Below are 21302 nucleotides of genomic sequence, written 5' to 3' on the forward strand. Positions count from 1 at the left end.
GGTCTTCAAGGTGTTATCAAATTACTAACACCTCAAGTCTAATATTCCTTCAATGAACTCTCCAAGCTGTGATCCTGTTACTAACCTCTTCAGTCTAATATTCCGTCAATAATCTCTTCCAGCTGTTATCCCATTACTTACTTCTTGAGTGTAATATTCCGTAAATAAACTCTTCAAGTTTTTATCCCTGCAATGATATCTGAAGTCTACCATTCCATTAATAAACCCTTGAAACTGTTGTTCCATTACTAGCACCTGAAGTCTAATATTCCATGAATAAACTCTCCAAGCTGTTATCCCAATATTAAAGTCTTGAGTCAAATATTCCATCAATACACTCTTCAAGCTGTTATCCTAGTACTGACACTTCAAGTCTAATATTCCATCAATAAACTCTTCAATTCAAGCTGTTATCCTATTACTAACACTTCAAGCGTAATATTCCATCAATAAACTCTTCAAGCTGTTATCCTATTACTAACACAACAAATCTAATATCTCATCAATCTGCTCTTCAAGCTCTTATTCCATTAATATTCTATTGCGGTTTTTATTTTACCAACAACTACAAAAACCTACAAAAGCTGAGTTACATAGAATCTATAAAAACATGTTTCGGATATGTCTCAGACCATCATAACTGCAACTAACTAGGTTACGTACATATCGATCTCTAATGGTCTATATAAAAATAATATTTTCTTATTATACCTGTGAACATATAAAGATCTCGAGGACGGAGAGACCTGACAAGACAAAGGTCAGTATTGTGACAAGCGTTCACAACAACCAACACTTAAACTGATTTTAAAACTGAGTTTGTGTAATTTGTTTACAAGTTACATCACATACATGACAGTCAGGTGATTTATTGTTTGTTGTTTTATGGAAGAAATTCTGTGGTGATTGTTTGGAAAAATAAATAAACTGATGTACCTCAAATCGTGTTTTTTATTCCTTTTGTATGTTAATTTATTATTATTATTTCGAAAGTTTATGGTAAATGTAAATTGTTTTCAATCAAACAAGGAAAGGTGCGCAGTTTTCAACTAAAACAGACTTTTATTCGAATGAAAAAATTTAGGGTTTGAGATTCAACTATTGGAACGTTGAGGATTGACATTTCTTTAAATATATCTGTGTGCATTTATTGTTCTCTTTGTTAACTCCATTATACGGCTGAGGGAAGCTTGGTTGATAAAACAAATACAAATGCGAATATCAAGTTGAAGAAACATCGTCACAACACCTGGTTCAGCTCATCTTGAGAGACAAAACCATCATCTAAAAATGAAAACAAAAACAGTTCGTGTGAATAAACTGGGTGTTAAATAGTGCCATATGAAATAAGCAGTGTTAACCAACGTATTTTCAAATGACAAAACAAATGCATTTTAAACGAGAAATGTATTTATATCTATATAACGCAATAAAAAAAAACTATATTAACTGGAACATTAAACACCATACTCTGAAACAAATAAATATCATAAATAGCATTAATTTCTGCGGACGTTCCTGATAGATAATGTTAATTAGCTACTTATCTTCCAATTGTAAAATGTATTTATATCTTGATAACATAAATAAAAACGTTTTTCACTACTTTGAAAAGAACTAAAACAATATACAAAAATTATTTTACTGGACCTTATAGGAAACTTTCAACCATACCGGAAGCATAACTCTTTATCAACCACTGAAAAAAAAACAGTATTTTTCCACAAATGTTCACGTTCAAGCTGTGTGTCTTTCACGTAAGTTCTTAACAAATTGTAGTTTAAAACTTCACCACCTAAAATATTCAAAATATCAACTTGAAGCAGTATATCTACCATCTAAATCCACAGTTTTCTTCGCCAAGAGTTTGGCCAAGGTGGGGTTTCTACTTAGCTGATCGACAAACCAATCCAGTGGAATTGATCTGAAAATAGAAACCAACGAAGTATTCCACAGAAAACCTTATTAGAACCTGTTAAACTTTACTTTAAATTAAGTGCAACGCTACTGTATGTATTACAACCATATTTGTTATATAATTTTTTTAACAGATAACATGTTTTGCTAAGAAAGAACTTATCGTTACATTCTGGCATGTTTTAATTAAAAAAAACACTGCTCAATAAATGTTACTTTGTTCGTTAATTCAGAAACTGGAGACATCCATAATAATCTCCAAATATACGAACATTATTAAAGGAAAAGATACCAAAACAATCAGTGACGTTAAAAGTTTGTTTGTAGTTAAGCACAAAACTACAGAAAGGGCTATTTGTGCTCTGCCCACCAGGTGTATTTAAAACCGGTTTGTAGCGTCGTAAGTTCACAGACATACCGCTGTGCCTCTGGAGGGCAACGTTAAAAATAATTCATATTAATTAAATTAGATAAACATGGTCAAATTGGTAGAGACTGAATATGTTGAAAACTTAAGATTCGCAAAATAACCAGCCATCCTTCAATATTAGGCCTACCACGACCAGGCACTCGATTCGTAATCCGAGGGTCGCGGGTCCGAATTCCATTCACATCAAACAGCTCGCCCTTTCAGCCGTGGGGGCGTTATAATGTTACGGTCAATTCCACTATTCATTGGGTAAAAGAATAGCCCAAGAGTTGGCGGTGGGTAGTGATGACTAATTGCCTTTCCTCAAGTCTTACACTGCTAAATTGGGGATGGCTAGCGCAGATAGCCATTGTGCAGCTTTGCGCAAAATACAAAACAAACTAAACCAATCTTAAATAAAGAGTAAAAGTGTGTAACAGCAAGAAAGGGTGAAAATGTGGTTTGATACCCGTTATCTATTAAGAAACATAAACCTTGATAATTCCTAAATGTTTTAAATTTATAAAAAAAATAATAATTACTTGCTATCAACGCCTATGTCTTTAAAGTCCTCCAATGTGCGTTTTCCAAATCCTCTCGCAGTCGAAAGACCTGCGTTGCGAAATCCCCTTTCTTGCCGTGAGAGGACGCCAGTGGGAAGAGAATCAATGGTATTCACCAAAAGACAGGCGAGTAAAATCACCCAGAACCTTCCAGAAACCATTTTTCTTCTTTCTTTGTTTGTTCTTTATAATTATACGCATAAAAAGAAAGACATTTTATTTTACCTTTTGAAATTCAGTAATAATATTTATTTTACTAGCAGTTTTAAGACTACAGGATAAGGGTTAACAGAATAAAAATACATTCCATTATTTACGCTTCACTTTATCAACAAACACGCGAAAATATTCACGATACTAAAAATAAAGAAAACACATAAGATAAAAAGAAAAAAAAGGTTACTAATTTACATTAAAAACCATGATAAAAATCATCTAGAACTTTCGACAAGTGAACCTGTTTTTACAAGGAGTGAAGGCAAAAAATTGTTATGTAATGAAAATAAATTCATTATTCTACTGACATTGTTACAACTGACCATCATGTTTCAGAGATACTTAGCATGGACTGCATTATAAAGTATTTTCTACCAAATCTTTACTTTGAAAGTATGATTTTTTTTTCATTTATGGTGCTTCGGGCAGGTCAGAGGTAAATTTGATTATTTATAAACGCTACGAAATAGAGTTAACTATTCGCAATAGGCACAAAACAGATATCTCATTGTGTTGCTCTGCGCTTAAAAAAAATGGTTCCCTATGTTTATCATAGAATTTTTTTTTGTATCGTATTCGTAGCATGGAGTATTTCTTCTCCATTTTGAAATGTAAGATATCACTAGCTTAAGAACTTTCACATGTATTAAATGAAGAAAAATCAATCCTCCTTCGAAAACCGAATGCTATTAAAATGAAAAATAGTATTCGCTTGGAATATATACTCTTCAAAAAAAGAAACGCAAAAGGGATATTTTTGTTATTTTAAAGAGAAATATATGTAATAACGTTACAAGCTCAGAGTATGTGATGTTACACGTGTTAAGGCACTGATTGTCAGACCAAAATGACAATAAAAGTTGTACATTTCGAAAACGGGGGAAAATATCGGATTTTTCGCCAAAACACATTCATGTCCAATAAATTTGTTTGAGAGATCTGCATGTTTTGCAAGTGCAACATGTGCAAAATCTCTATAAAAGTGACGGGTTCTCGGTTTTCATAGCTCAGTTTTAAGCCACCGACACGCAATACAGTTACGCCAAGACTGACTGAAGCACAACGCAACAACGCCATTGGTCGCTTGGAAGCAGGCGAATCTCGATCAGATGTTGCCAGAGCTGTGAATGTCCACCCAAGCACCATTACAAGGCTATCTAATTGTCACCAACAACATGGACGAACTTGTGACCGTCCACGATCTGGCAGATCTCGTGTGACCACGCCCGCACAAGATCGCTACATCCGGTTACGTCACCTTCGGGATAGGATCACCACTGCGACGTCTACTGTCTCAACCATACCAGGGCTGCGTAGGATTTCTGATCAGACCGTACGCAACCGTCGACGAGATTCTTAGGCCCCATGTGCAACCCATCATGGTGAACGTCAACGACGTTTGTCAACATGACAACGTCCGTCCTCACACAGCCCGACTCACCACTGTCTTTTTGAGACACCACAACATCAACGTTCTTCCCTGGCCCTCCAGATCACTAGATTTAAACCCCATCGAACATCTTTGGGACGAGTTGGACCGACGTCTGCGACGGCGACAACCTCAACCGCAGACTCTACCTCAGCTTGCAGCAGCTTTGCAGGCTGAGTGGACAGGCATTCCACAGGATGTGATTCGTCATCTCATCGCTTCCATGGGCAGGAGATGCCAAGCAGTTATTGATGCTCACGGGGGGCATACTCGTTATTGACGTTGAGTGACGTTAAACTTCAACTAGTGAGCGTGAACTTCGCCTTTGCAGACTTTGGATGTTCAGCAGTGAATGTGCAAAGTTTCACATATGTCATACAGAACTACCCGGAATAAATTTGTAAACAATATGTCTCAAATTTTGCCTTTTGCGTTTCTTTTTTTGAAGAGTATATAACAGTTTTTTAAAGCATCCATGCGCATTAGAATTACATATACAGAAAGTTACCATAAAAACTGTAGATTCTTAAAACACATTAAGGTTATTTATAAAGAAAATACCTTACAAATAGTTTGTTTTTCCAAGTTATATAACATTTGATAATTTGCGTTCCATATTCAAACAAATGGTTACATTTCACACACACACAAAAGAAACTAAAGGACAATCGATTTAAGTAAACAGAGAACCTTTAATTTATATCATTAAACACTCATTAAATAATTACTTTTTCTCTCGTTCATTTTAGTTCATAATAGCAGAAACGTATTAAGACTTGTTTTGTGTGTTTAATCATTATATATACGTATATATTGGTACAAATTAGAGTATAAAACATTGCGTAAGTTGCCCTGTATTATGTTGTTGTTTTTCTGTTACACGACAATTCAGAAACTTTTATGGTTGAATTATACATAGTGATAAAAGTTAATTTACTCTTCGTCTGCAAATATTTGTTTTGTACTTCTGTTATGGGTTGATAATACAAGAATTCAGATGCGTAATTTTGAATATTTCAGTTATAAAATGAATTATAAGGCACCTTAGTGTGTGTGTTTTCTTATAGCAAAGCCACATCGGGCTATCTGCTGAGTTCACCGAGGGTAATCGAGCCCCTGATTTTAGCGTTGTAAATCCGTAGACTTGCCACTGTACTAGCGGGGAACGAGAACCTCAGTTAAGATTAAGAGAGGCAAAAGATTACGGAATTTTCTGTGCTTGTAAGTCAATGTAATTCAATATAAGGGAATGATGTGTGCTTGGAGCAGATTTTTAGATATAATACTGCTTTATAACAAGAGAAAATAACACTGGGAGATGTTATAATACTGCTTTATAACAAGAGAAAATAACACTGGGAGATGTTATAATACTGCTTTATAACAAGAGAAAATAACACTGGGAGATGTTATAATACTGCTTTATAACAAGAGAAAATAACACTGGGAGATGTTATAATACTGCTTTATAACAAGAGAAAATAACACTGGGAGATGTTATAATACTGCTTTATAACAAGAGAAAATAACACTGGGAGATGTTATAATACTGCTTTATAACAAGAGAAAAAACACTGGGAGATGTGTGTGTGAGAGAGAGAATAAACCGATAGCAAGGTGGAAGAAAAAGTAAAAATGAAACAAGACCTAATGTCTTAAATGTTATTGATTATACTACTGAATAGGAATTTGTCGTTTCTTCAATTGGAATGAGTTAATTCTTGACAGAAATAAATGAATTTTTAAGTTAAAGAGAAAGGAAAATGCGAAAATAGAACGTTCACAATAAAATTATGCCAGAAGCGGATAAAACTATTTCTTCATATATGTTATTTTCCATTTTTTTAGTCAAATAGAAATATATTTGGTTTTCTCGTTTCATTTTATATACATCTGGTTCCATCGTGTTATTTGTAAACCTAGATAACACTATGAAGCTATATTTTCTTACCTTCTACAGTTTATGATTTTTACTTCACATACACTCATGCAGGTGTAAGTTTTATCTTCTGCTATTTTATAGCCGCCGTTTTCCTGTTTTTGGAGGTGACCTTTGATTCACTTGTTCAGGATGTTATTTGAATGCGACACAAATAACGCGAAGATAATACAACTTATTTTTAGAAATTTATTCAGACTTCAAATGAAACATTTAACTAATGTTGTGTAAACTTGATAGCTTTCATATGTAGTTACTAGATTTGATATAAATTTGTGTTTGAATAAACTTCTTTAGCCCATCTCTGTATTGTCTTAAAGAAAATGATAATTTTCGTTTTTGAATTTCGCGCAAAGTTACACGAGGGCAATTCGCGCTAGCCGTGTCTAATTTACCAGTGTAAGACTAGAGGGAAAGCAGCTAGTCATCACCACCCACCGCCAGCTCTTTTACTGACTGATAGTGGGATTTACCGTCACATTATAATACCTTTACGGCTGAAAGGGCGAGCATGTTTGGTGTGACGGGGATTCGAACTCGCAACCCTCAGATTACGAATCGGGCCACCTGGCCATGTTGGGCCTAAATGATTACGAATCAAATATAAACGACACTAGTTGGCGCGTCACAAGGCCAAAAATATGTGTGATAACACAATAAATATTGTATTAGACAGTGTTATATTACGAGTAAAAAATTTACTAAACACGTCAAGGATTCGCATAATATTTGTTTGGAAAGTTTGCGAAATAATAATAATGGAAATACGTGTAGATCAGTAATTATTATTCGTCAGTCATTAAAGTATATCTAATGTATATGGTATTAAGTCGTCTAGTAATTTATTAGCTTTGTTTTGCTTTTGATAGCTTTTCTTTGTTATTCATTAAGTATATACTCTCTGAGTTTAAAATATTTGCACATACCAGTCAGAATGTAATAATATTTAGTGCAATTTGTAATGATTGGTAGTTAAACTATTGACATTATCATAAAGTTTTATTGGTGTACGCCATTAGGGTTAACTACAAATTATGTTTTGTTGTGTGTTTGTGATTGCCCCAAACATTTGACATTATGTTAGAAACGTTAGTGTGTTTATAACTGCCCCAAACATTTAACGTGATATTAGAAACATTGTGTCCCAAACATTTGACATGATATTAGAAACGGCATTACTTGAACACTTTACGTTTTCAGGTCGTTTTGAATAGCAAACACTTATACAAAAAATATAGAAATGATTTTTATTTACGAACATAAAACACTTGTAAGCTTGTGGAGTACTCAGTGAACTGGAAAGTTTGTTTTAAATAATTTGAAATTGCTGATGAAAACAATAAATACTTTGTTTCAATTCGATTTTTAAAATGTAGGTTTTTCTTTGAACTTTCCAAACTCGTATACGTCTGAGCTGATATTTGTAATGTACATATACATTCTGTTAATAGTTTCAAATATTATAGGTGCAACCTCAGAAATCTCTTACGAGTAATATCATTAGCCAATCATAAAACAGAATTGTACACAATTCATCATGTACGTGAAGGTTGACCTTAGACCTTAAACAGAATTATCCCGGACACTCGCCGAGAATTCCGGGGAATCCTAACCACTGATAGAAGGGAAACCGTCTCCATGGTAACTCCACGAAACTTTATCTGTTACATGCTCATCAGAGCCCAAAATGCTTTTGATTGTCGTTCGTTTTCTTACCTGGTTCAATATGTGTCTGTTTCCCTTGCTTAGAGTGTTAAGTATTTCAAATTATAGCTGACAAACTGTTAATTTTAATCCACGACCAACAAAATTCATTGAGCAAAGAGACAGAATGCCTGTCTGGCATGCAGATAAATTTGTACAAAATCAGTGTCAAAATAATAAGTGTGTGTATAACCTTTTATAACGTCTTCTACTTGTAAAAAGAACATATATATTTGTAAACTGATTTTTACACGCACAAATTATGTCGGATAAAACTTAAAATAATAAATCCTCTTTCTACGAGCCCGCCATGACCAAGTGGTTAAGGCACTCGACTCGTAATCTGAGGGTCCTGGGTTCAAATCCTCGTCACGTCAAATATGCTCGCCCTTTCAACCCTGGGGGCGTTATAATGTGTCGATAAATCCCACTATCAGTTGGTAAAAGAGTAGTCCAAGAGTTGACGGTGGTTAGTGATGACTGGTTGCCTTCTGTATAGTCTTACATTGCTCAATTAGGGGCGATTAGCGCAGATAGCCCTCGTGTAGGTTTGCGCGAGATTCAAAACAAACCAATTCTGCACAATTTGTTTTCTACCACCAGAAATAATTGATATGTCTTGTTTTATTCATTTCTATTGTTTTAACGCAAAGCTACACAATGAGCTATCTGCGCTCTGTCCACTACGGAGAATCGAACCTCTGATTTTAGATTTGCAAGTCTGGAAAAGTCAATTATTACAACAATATTTAAGCAATAGCAACATACTCGATTCTTTGAAACACTCTTTCGAAAAGCATACATGTTGTTTTGTTACTATCGTAAACTATCTACATTGTTCGCTGCTACGTTACAATGTTATTATTTCATCTCATTATTCTGAATGTATGTCATGACAAGTCTTATTACGAACCAATCAGAGTTCGTGTTGCTTTCCTTCTATAAATTCATGAATATAACTTTTATCAATTATTGTCAACTTTATTCATGACTTATTTTAACCATAACAAGTATTTCAGGTTCTAAAAAAACGTTCCCTGTTGGGACATCCGGAAGTCTTTGGATGTAAAACGTTAAAATTAGGGGCTCGATTTCCTCGGAGGACACAATATATAGCCTGACGTGGTTTTGCTGTAACGAAACACACGCGCACGCACACTCAAAATACAAACGAGAAAGTAATGTGAGCTTTAAATTCGTTATTTGGTTCAGATAACATACGTTAAATGTTAGAGTATGGTGTGTCCAATATTTGTGGTTGTACGCTTCGTTGTTCAATCCTAAAATTTGTAATTCTCAAATTGTTGTTATTATTTGTGATACAGTTTTTATAGTTTTTATACTAGTCACACCTTACTACATTAAGTTATGGTACGAGTGATACCTCAGTGTAATCTCCTATCGCAGAGGCACTACACTTTAATATTCAGCTGAAATGTGCTATGCCTTCTTATGACACTCGAGAGCAGAAAAACACCGAAAATGAATTTTCTGGAGTTCTCTCCTTTTCCTAGTTCTCCATACTACGAACTACTTTTAAATTAATACAGCGTGAAATATACATGGGAAGGCCCTCAAATCTGCCCTTTAAGCTGTTTTTTATACATTAAATTTACGTTTTTAAGCTTAAATATTGTAATGGAAGCAGTTTATGTCGTCTTAAATTGGTCAGAGTAGGAAAAAAATAGTTTTATCAAAAGTTAAGATAATAAAAGTGCCATCTTTCTGAAGATGGCTGAAAGAGTTCTTTTTTCCACAAGAAAACATGGCTACTTTTTGCAATTGTCAAATAAAAACGTTATGCTACTTAGTAGTAACAGATGGCGCTGTTTTATTATAGGTCGTGAAAGCGTGTGTGCTTATACATTTTTGTTTGTTTCAAAATTTAATAATTTAAAGTCTTTTTATGGATGAACAGAATTTCTTAATTTATAAAAGGCCCGGCATGGCCAGGTGGGTTAAGGCGTTCGACTAGTAATGCGAGGGTCGCGGGTTCGAATCCCTGTCACACCAAACATGCCGAAGTTATAAAGTGACGGTCAATCCCACTATTCATTGGTAAAAGAGTAGCCCAAGACTTGGCGGTGATGACTAGCTGCCTTCCCTCTAGTCTTTGCTAAATAAGGGACGACTAGCGCAGATAGTCCTCGTGTAGCGTTGCGCGAAATTCAAACCAAACCAAACCATATTCAATTAGATGTTGGGATTTGTGAACGTGTTCTTTGCTCGAAAAGAAACAACATCCAACAATAACAAAATAATTTATTCTTTTGAAAAGAGTTATGGTGAAAAGTAAGATAAAACATTGAAATATTCTATATTAATACCGAATAACTGTATTCCGGAAACATTAGGTTCTCAAATGAAACTTCAAGCATTTTTTATTTTTTATTTGTAAGCCTAAATATTTTAATAGAATCACATAGTTCTAGCATCTGGATAAGTTTATACTAGCTAATGAAATTAAATACTGATGAATTAATTATCTTTATGTGATTAGGAAAACATAACAATGGAATATCACGTGGTTTAAACACGAGATGTCCTTAAATTATAGCAACAAATTTACATATTTCAGAAAACAGTTAAAATTGCGAACGCTTTGTTTGCTCCTACGTCGTCAGTTTAAATCTAATTTATAACGTATGTTATTTCATTAGATCTGTTCGGTGTATCTGGACCACATAAGTATTATAACACAAGGCATAGTTCAGCTTTACTGGTGTAGCATATTATATGTTTCTTATCCCTTTATTTAATATAAAAGTTTAAATTTCTTTAAATATTTTTCATGTAGTATTAATATCAAATATCGGTTAACGAAGCCACTAGGTTCCTGTCACCCTAGTTACTAACAGAACTAGGTCTTTCAGATAGGATGCCACAAACACTTTCTCGTAGAAAAACGCTATGAAATAAAGTATACTTTGTAAAAATAGATTTTTTTACCGTTGTAAGGCAAGTGGGTATCAAGAGTATAATACATCTATTATTTTGAAAAAGGAGTGTGAGAAAAGAAATTATATTTTTATTTGGTCATGGTTCTGTTTATCGTTCACTATTATTCCTTCTATCATTTAATTTACCAATGAATTGTTAGTTAATTTAAAACACTAACTCACGTGATAATCACGTGTTTTTTTAATAGTTTATACGTATTATGAAACTGACATCAGTTTCCCTTAGCGATGACGTAAAGAAATAATTAATGTTGCACAAAATTATATATATTACGATCACACAGTTTGTGTTTGTAATCTCTTGATGTAAGAAGTGAATAAAAACTCTACGTTGAATTGTAATAAGTTAGTTTAGAGATAAAGTATTGTTCTTTATAGCTCGATGTTCTTAGTGATTCCGTAATTTAAATGTGGAATATTGTAATAGTTCTTTACATCCTTCCCTCGATTCTTTTATTTATTGAAATATTTATTAACTTGGATTTATATATTGTATTTTACATTAACGTTGGTTTCAAACTTTGACCAGGCACACATTTCTTTACCGTGTTTCACTATAGTAAGTTATCCACTTTGTACCTCGACAGTTTCAGATTCACTCTTTAGATTTCGTTAGTAAGGTGCAATATTTCTTGTTGTTATTAAACCCTGTTATAGCAGTGAGTTACTTAGACCGTTACGAGAGTGCTCGTCAGTAACAGAGTCCCCTCGCTGTGAGAGCAGTAAGTCACCGGATTTACAACGCTAAAATCAGGGGCTCGATTCTCCACGGTGGACACGGCAGTTACCCCGATGTGACTTTGATATAAGAAAAATACACATAGTAACGTGAGTAGTGTCAGCATCTTGAGAATGAAGTAATGCCATTACTAATATACGACGTATTTTGTTAAACGGGGAGAGATCTAAGATTTTGATAGAATAACTAACCGTCTCAGTCAGACTTTAAAACACAGAAATTGTCAGTAATGTTGCCAACATCAATTTGAACATTGATTGTATTTTCCCTTTTTCTTTCTTTCTTTTTTTAATAGAATAAACCAGATTGTTTCATATTGAGTCTAGTCTGTGTTTGTTTTGTTTCAAACACGGTCGGACTTAAGTAGACAGTTCAGATTTTCGTGTCCCAGTTCTCCATATTTTTTTTTTTGAGAAACATTTCGTAATTCTGCGCTTCAACCAAACTACTCGAAGAGAACATCAAAGGTAAACAAGGAGTAATGAGAAGTATTCATTTTAATATCTGTGAATGTGGCGTCATTTTAGTCATTTTGTCATTTTAATATTTGTTTATCTGTGAATGTCGTGTCATTTTAGTCATTTTGTCATTTTAATATTTGTTTATCTGTGAATGTCGTGTCATTTTAGTCATTTTGTCATTTTAATATTTGTTTATCTGTGAATGTCGTGTCATTTTAGTCATTTTGTCATTTTAATATTTGTTTATCTGTGAATGTCGTGTCATTTTAGTCATTTTGTCATTTTAATATTTGTTTATCTGTGAATGTCGTGTCATTTTAGTCATTTTGTCATTTTAATATTTGTTTATCTGTGAATGTCGTGTCATTTTAGTCATTTTGTCATTTTAATATTTGTTTATCTGTGAATGTCGTGTCATTTTAGTCATTTTGTCATTTTAATATTTGTTTATCTGTGAATGTCGTGTCATTTTAGTCATTTTGTCATTTTAATATTTGTTTATCTGTGAATGTCGTGTCATTTTAGTCATTTTGTCATTTTAATATTTGTTTATCTGTGAATGTCGTGTCATTTTAGTCATTTTGTCATTTTAATATTTGTTTATCTGTGAATGTCGTGTCATTTTAGTCATTTTGTCATTTTAATATTTGTTTATCTGTGAATGTCGTGTCATTTTAGTCATTTTGTCATTTTAATATTTGTTTATCTGTGAATGTGGTGTCATTTTAGTCATTTTGTCATTTTAATATTTGTTTATCTGTGAATGTGGTGTCATTTTAGTCATTTTGTCATTTTAATATTTGTTTATCTGTGAATGTGGTGTCATTTTAGTCATTTTGTTAGTATACAAATCGAAACTATTTTTTGTTTTGAATTAAGCACAGAGCTACACAATGGGCTACCTGTGCTCTGCCTACCACGGGTATCGAAACTCGGTTTTAATGGTATGAGGCCGCAGACATACCGCTGTGCCACTAGGGAGGGCGAAACTAATGAAACCAGTTTTCTTGTTTCTGAAAAAAAAATACTACAAATAGTCTGCACCAGTGATTTTATGATAGTCCTTTTATAACTAGTTAGCCTAGATAGGGGCGTAGCCAATCTTTTTATCTGATAATACATTACTGAAAACTGCGCACGCCATTTATAGAAAACTGTGTGGTCAATACTTAACCTTTCATATTTCACATAAAAAAGCCGTAATTTTTTATAAACGTGAAGTGCTCCTATGTCCTCACAAGGACAGAAACAATCGTGTTTTTTCTGTTTGTGTTTCAGGTGAGAAGGAAATTCCAAAATTACTCCAGTGTTTGTTCTCGTAGCATTCTCACGAGGCAGAACGGGAATAACAACTGATTCTGGATTACTTATTTCTAATACCAGTTTCGTGAATAACAAATTGTTATACTTGCCACGCGAGGCTTTCGAAATATGCACGAAAATATTTATAAAGCTCGAGGGAGTTTTGAAAGCACGTACTAAACGATCAACACGCAAGGTATTAGTTCACTATTTTCCTGCTTGTAACACTGATTGAAGGGGTCACACATATATATATATATATGGCTTATCAATCAGCTAATTCCGTGCATGCCAATTGCAAGCTATCTGGCATGCAACAAGCTGCAATAGTAGATAAATATACGCCCTCGAATAAGTTAACTTCAAGGAAAAACAAGAACAGCCAGTTGCCTTTGTTTATTTTTTTTTGTTATGTTTTTTTTGGTTTTTTTCAGTTTTACTTAAAAATCTTTGATTTGTTAATTAATATTTTGAACTTAATAAGACTCCGTGCGATTTACGGAGGACTTTCCGGTAACTGTTAGAGATTTAAATACAAATAATGATTTTATGACCCTTTTTTAATACTGGAAAACTATTCACATCACCCACCAAACATGTTCGCACTTTTGGTCCTAGGGAGTGATAAAGTATAGGCCAATTCCAGTATTCGTTGGTAAAAGTGTAGTCCAAGAATTGGCGGTGGATGATGATGAACAATTGCCTTCACCGATAAATCAGGGACGACTAGCACAGATAGCCCTCGTACACTGTGCGCGAACTTCCAAACAAACCAAATCAAAATCACATCACAGTTAAATACAATAAAATGAGACACCACAATCCAACAAAGAATTATTGAAGTTCTGAATAGAACTGTGCGTCTGTCTTTAGTCTTTTATTTCCGGATCTTTAAAAAAATTCTACTGTCTAACTTAAAGGTAAAGAGTTTTTTTATAATTGTATTTTATTCTAGCTAGCACGGATTGCCGTAAAGTTGGAATAATCTACGACTTATTGAATGGAAGCGCTGAGCACTTTTTTTTTTTATCAAGGTTTCTACAGTAATAAATATCTTCCTATTTGGTTTCATGTTTTCTATATATATACATATACAAAAGAACTACACGTTAAAGCTACTCGCACAAAGCTACTCGAGGGCTATCTGTGCTAGCCGTCCTTAATTTAGCAGTGTAAGACTAGAGGGAAGGCAGCTAGCCATCACTACCCACCGCCAACTCTTGGGCTACTCTTTTACCAATGAATAGTGGGATTGACCGTCACATTATAACGCCCCCACGGCTGAAAGGGAGAGCATGTTTAGCGCGACGGGGATGCGAACCCGCGACCCTCGGATTACGAGTCGCACGCCTTAACACGCTTGGCCATGCCGTGCCGGTTATCGAGCGAAGCTGAAGAAGTTTTTTTTTTTTTTAATTTCTCGCAAAGCTATACAAGGGCTTTCTGCGCTAACTGTCCCTAATTTTGCAGTGTAAGATTAGAGGGAAGGCAGTTAGTCACCAACATCCACCACCAACTCTTGGGCTACTCTTTTACCAACGAGTAGTGGGATTAACCGTCAGATTATAACGCTCCCACGGCTAAAAGGACGAGCATGTTTGGTGTGAGGGGGATTCGAACCCGCGACTCTCGAATTGCAAGTCGAGTGTCTTAACCACCTGGCCATGCCGGGGCCTTTATAAACTAAGAAATTGTGTTTATCTATAAAAGGCTTTAAAGTATTAATTTTTGAAACAAACACCAATCCAGCGTTGCTATGAAACGAAAGTAGTTTCTATACGCACGGTTTTTTGAACGCTTCATCACAGTTTTAGATCAGTTTATCCTATTTCATTTGTGTATTTTTAAATATTCCATGCAACTGTTACGAGAATGATTGAAGGAGCTCTTTAGCATTAACATTTTCATAAAGTAGTCCCATCCCTCGCTGGTACAGCGGTGAATCTACGGATTTACAACACTAAAATCAAAGACTCGATTCCCCTATGTGGATTCAGTAGATAGCCCCATACACAAAACATTTTCGCTGCTTATGCTTCATAAAAGAGTAGCCCAAGAGTTGGCAGTGGGTGGTGATGGCTAGCTGCCTTCCGTCTAGTCTTACAGTGCTAAAGGAGCGGCTAGCACACAGCCCTCGCATAACTTTGCGCGAAATTCACAACAATCAAATACTGTAAAATAAAATAATGCGTCGAATAAAAGAAACGTTTTACGCAAATTATCTGTGTAAATTTTTGGTCAACCATCGATGTAAAATCAGCTACTATAATGGACGCTGGCAGTACTTTGGCACAATGGTTTCATGACAATCGTTCTTACGACAAAGAGAGCTCGGAGCATGACAGGTCTGTTTGGTCACGCTAGCAATCTGCAAGACTTGTCAAAAACCTGCTTTAATTGCATTGCGAAAATTCTAGGAAGAAAGAAAATACGTCGAAATGCTGTCACAGGATCGTACAAATTGTTTGTTGAATTTCAGACTGAGTGGAGCTGTTTCCCTAACTTTGAAGTCACAGATTAGAGGGAAGACAGCAAGTCAATAATTAGCCACCTTCACCTGTAATCTCATAGCGGGGTTTAACTGTCATTCTTATAATATACCCACGAACCCAAAGCGCGAATTTTTTTTTGTGGTAACGGAGCTTGTACCACAGAACCTTGGACACAAAGTTCAGCACGCTAACTAATGGGCCACGCTAGGCCCTGAACCGTGGAATGAAAAAATTGTTTTAAATACTGAACATTAAGTTGAAAGTTCTAGAAGATGGCATTGAAGCTGTCTGCAAAACAAGCAGGACAGAAGAGATGACGTAGTTTCGGTCAGCTAATAGCCAAAGTGATAAATTGTCTTATTTAATGATTCCTACCTACTTTAAAGCGTTGCATTTACCATACCGACTCACTTGGATACTAAGGTAATAATGCCGTAACGTCTACGTATATATATGTTTGTCTACGAGCAGACATTATCAAGTGTGAAAATAAATCTAAGAAACATATATCACGGATTATATACTTAGCCATATTTCCCTCTGTTACTTTATCTATCAGTCTATCAGATCTCATTTCAATAACCAATGTTTGCAAAATTGAACATAGTGAAATATCAAACTCTAAATGTATGTCACGTACTAAGTCATAATAAGCTCATACATTACTTATCACTAGACCAAATATTGATTGGCTGGTTGTAACCAAAGCTACATTGGGATATCTGCTGTATCCACCAAAGGAAAGATAATTCAAGGTTAAAAATCGCCGCTTTCCCATCGGGGAAGAGACCCAAAAATATATATTTCGTGAAGTCGCAACATTACATTGCTACGTTTCTTCAAGTGGCATTACATGTTTCATTGCTACATTTCTTCAAGTGACGTTACTTTGTTACATTTCTTTAAATTACATACACTGTTACATTTTTTTCAAGTGGCATTACATTGTCACATTTCTTCAAGTGGTAAGTTATAGAATAAATACATAACAGTTTTCAACTAGCTATAATTTTACAGACAACATAATCACACCAGTTAAGAAGACTTCTGAAAGAAACGAAAACAGCTGTTACAAAGCTCCGGGCTGTGTTGTTTATATACAAACTTTACTGCTTCGCTTTCACGGAAGGTGGATATATTTCGCGTCTTTACTTTATATCATCCGGATACAGGTGTTCTCAAACATAAAGGCAGAAGGTGTTCTATAACCTTTCATCGCCTACACTGCGCAAGAACAGCAAACTTCTTTTGTTCTTGTTTGTAATTAACCCCAGGAGGAAAGGACTCTTTTGTAAGTGGAAGAGACCTGTAAGACTAAAGACGCCCAGATTCAAATTTAACAAGAACTATTTAAATAGATAAACTATTCAGTGTCAATGTATGTATACACAGCTATATTAAGTACATAAAAGAACACGAAGCCAGTCTTTCTGGTTATTCAAAACACTGGCAAATCACGTTAATGTATTCTAAGTACGTCATTTACAATGTCCATGAATGAATATGTGAACTATAACAAATAAGCTTGAAATCAACTATCTAACCAACCTTTTCATCGTTATTAAAACTAAGTCATATTTGGCTTGCTAAATAAGTTTTTGTGTTCCTAGAGTTGATTTGTTGCAAAATGAGTTTATGTGAGCTCATTTGTAGTTTCTACAAGTAAAACACAATAGCACAAACTTTGTTTAATAATTAAAGTTTGACCAATGATTATTCCTGTCTTTATCGTTAAAATTACTCGTTCTAGAAGAAAATAAAATTAAATGACATTCCACTGTTACGTTTCTTCAAATGACATTACATTGTTACATTTCTTTAAATTACATACATTGTTACATTTCTTCAAGTGGTATTACATTGTCACATTTTTTCAACTGACATTACATTGTTACATTTCTTTAAATTACATACATTGTTACATTTCTTTAAATTACATACATTGTTACATTTCTTCAAGTGGTATTACATTGTCACATTTTTTCAACTGACATTACATTGTTACATTTCTTTAAATTACATACATTGTTACATTTATTCAAGTGGTATTACATTGTCACATTTCTTCAAATGGCATTACATTGTTACATTTCTTAGAATGACATTATATTGTTTCGTTTCTTTAAGTGACATTACATGGTCGCATTTATTCAAATGACATTACATTGTTACATTTATTCAAATGACATTACATTGTTACATTTTTTTAAATTACATAAATGTTACTTTTTTTCAAGTGGCATTAGAATGCTTCATTTCTTCAAATGGTATTACATTCTTGCATTTCTTCAAGTGACATTACATTGTTACATTTCTTTAAATTACATACATTTTTTTCAAATGACATTACATTGTTACATTTCTTCATATATGGTGAAAGAAACTAAACCAAATGATGAGATAACTTTTTCTTAGGGTCCAGCATGACCAGGTGGGTTAAGGCATGTGACTCGTAATCTGAGGGTCGCGGGTTCGCGTCCACGTCGTACCAAACATGCTCGCCTTTTCAGCCATGGGGGCGTTATAATGTGATGGTCAATCCCACTATTCGTTGGTAAAAGAGTAGCCCAAGAGTTGGCGGTGAGTGGTGATGACAAGCTGCCTTCCCTCTAGTTTTACATTGCTAAATTAGGGACGGTTAGCGCAAATAGCCCTCGAGTAGCTTCGCGCGAAATCCAAAAACAAACAAACTTTTTCTTAGACTTATATAGTGCGTGTTAGGTAACAATATTGTTACAAAATAGTAAAGATTAAATAGATTATTCTCTATAAAGTCAGATTACGCATGGCCCATGGCTGAGTGCAAAGCTGTAAATCGAAAAGTCAAAGGTTCGAACTACGATATATTATATCGTATTATATCTGTTAGAGTCGATTCTGCTATTCAGTTAACAATAGCCGCCTAGGCAGCAGGTGTTGCTGACTACATGATTGCCGTATATTTGGTCAGCAACTCTAAAGAAAGGATGGCTAAGCTTAACTTGCTCTGACCTGACCGTTTGACTCACTTATCACATAGTTTCTTCTAGGTGGAAAATGCCGAATATCCTAAGCAGTCTGTATGAAAACAGGAATAAAAATACAAAGAGAATGAATACAATCAGAAATATTAAAGTTTTCATATAGGTGACGTTAAATATCACTGATAAAGTAAATAGAGAAGTCACATTAACACACGTGCAGGCCCGGCATGACCATATGGTTAGGGAGCCCTCGACTTGCAATCTGAGGGTTGCGGGTTTGAATCCCCGTCACACCAAACATGCTCGCCTTTACAACCGTAGGGCTTTATAAAGTAATGGTCAGTTCCCCTATTCGTTTGTAAAAGATTAGCCCAAGAATTAACGGTGGGTGGTGATGGCTAGATTCCTTCCCTCTACTCTGACACTAGTAAATTAGGGACGGCCAGCGCAGATAACCCTCGTGTAGCTTTGCGCGAAATTAAAAACAAAACAAAACAAGCACAGGTGTTAGTATTGCATACCGTTTCAATAGTGTTTTTCGGCATCCTCTGTAAGACACACTGTTTAACTTTAGAACACACGCCGCTTCCAGGATCCATTTATTTAAGTATAACAAAAAATAAAGCAAAACAAAACAAGTAAACAAATTGTATAGTTACTTTTGCTCGTCCCTGTACACAAAATGCTATAATGTTAAATATCAAGGGAAGTATACTACAACGTTCCGTGATACTGATAGAAGAAAACCCCTTATCAAATGACGTAAACATTTAATTCGCCACAATTGGTTAGAAAGATGTCTTGTAAATCAGATTAACTGTGCTTTAGAATCAACAGCGACGACTGAACGTCAGTGCCCAACAAGTACAGCCCTATAGTTCTATCGCAAACTGAATTAAAGTGCGATGTTAAATAGTCGTAAGATAATATAAAAACTAAAGGTAAACAAGGGTTAGCATTTGTTGAAACCAGTTAATTCGTGTAGAAGGAACGGAATAAGTTGTAAGCGTTAGTTAAAGCACTTATCCTTTAAAACATAAACAGGATAAAATAAGATCGAATAAAATTTTTATTTTGAATTCCTTATTGTTTTGATGAAAAAGTTTATTATCTGTCTTTTTAAAGTAAAAATTTTATATATTGTTTACTTTCTAATTTCTAAATACGTGTTGCAAAACTGATAAAAATATTTTAAAGAAAGTCTTAACTTACTTCCGAAACTAAGTGATTGTTCCTTCTTGGAAGTAAACTGCTAACGAATGGCTCCACTCTTCAGCTGGACAACTGGGTTATGGTCAGTAGCTTATGAATTAAGATGCAACAAATTTTGTTTCAAGCTAAAAAAGTAACAAGTTTCTCTCTAACTAACTCCCTTATTCTAAAATATGGGGTGCGATAGTTTTCCTTCTCTGAACATACAGCGTCAGGTCCAAATTTATAAGTACACTTTCCACAAGAGGGCGTTAAGTCTTGTTCAACCAATAGCAAAGTCTTTCTTGACAGTTTCTTCAGGCCTCGCCCCCGTGTAAATTATGGAAGTAGGCTAGAGCTAAGCAGTTCAACACTCAACGCCTACATGCCCACAAACATTTCTAAACCCGGCTGGTTTCGACCACCCCATGTTTTCAATTCTTTAAATGCGAAAGATATTTTGAAGGTAATGTGAAAGGAGTATGAAAAATGGGTTGAAAGAAACAGATAATATCATAGAATTTTTATTCTTCTGTTCAGTCTAGTTAATAATTATTTATTTTTTGACACCTAAGTACAAATAATAACAGTAACGAAGATCATTTGTAATGGGTTTCATAATTACCATATCAGTAATAGGTGTAAGAGGTAAACTGTTTCCGGTTTCCTTCAGTTATGTTCCATGTAGTCTACATTAAGTTCCAGTAATGGAATGTTGAATACGGAGACTTATATTAGCGCATCAAAAACAACTTTTTAATGTCTCTAATTTAGAAAGACTGGAATGAAAATTATACTTCTTACTCTAAAGATAAATGTCTAGTTGTAAAATGTTAGGGTTTGTTTGTTTTTAGTTATGTGCAAATTTGCACTATGACCTACCTATCTGTGCTCTGGCCACGTTGCAAATCCGCAGACATGCCGCTGTGCTAGTGGGAGAAGTGAGGGGGGGGGGGACGTTAACGTTAAGTACGCTTCGCTTTGGCAGTTTACCTACGATAAATTTTTTTTTTGTCA

General features: G+C 34.7%; 1 protein-coding gene across 1 annotated transcript; it reads right to left on the reverse strand.

The window, feature by feature from the left end:
- Positions 1–1042: 1042 nt before the first annotated feature.
- On the reverse strand, positions 1043–20516 carry LOC143246096 (allatotropins-like). The gene is made up of 4 exons (XM_076492312.1): positions 20307–20516; positions 2869–3072; positions 1836–1924; positions 1043–1284 (listed from the first exon to the last, which is right to left on the reverse strand). The coding sequence occupies exons 2-4, from the start codon at positions 3048–3050 to the stop codon at positions 1241–1243; spliced, it is 315 nt and encodes a 104-aa protein (XP_076348427.1). The 5' UTR covers positions 3051–3072; positions 20307–20516; the 3' UTR covers positions 1043–1240.
- Between the last annotated feature and the right edge of the window lie 786 nt (positions 20517–21302).

This window comes from Tachypleus tridentatus, chromosome 3 (genome assembly GCF_004210375.1).
Source record: "Tachypleus tridentatus isolate NWPU-2018 chromosome 3, ASM421037v1, whole genome shotgun sequence".
In the NCBI taxonomy this organism is placed as follows: domain Eukaryota; kingdom Metazoa; phylum Arthropoda; class Merostomata; order Xiphosura; family Limulidae; genus Tachypleus; species Tachypleus tridentatus.

Excerpts from the sequence above, each read along its gene's own strand:
- LOC143246096 (XM_076492312.1), bottom strand. The coding sequence starts at position 3,050 with ATGGTTTCTGGAAGGTTCTGGGTGATTTTACTCGCCTGTCTTTTGGTG. Across the intron at positions 1,925-2,868 it reads GACATAGGCGTTGATAGCAA|ATCAATTCCACTGGATTGGT; the intron begins GTAATTATTATT and ends TTCTATTTTCAG. Across the intron at positions 1,285-1,835 it reads GAAAACTGTGGATTTAGATG|ATGATGGTTTTGTCTCTCAA; the intron begins GTAGATATACTG and ends TTTCATTTTTAG.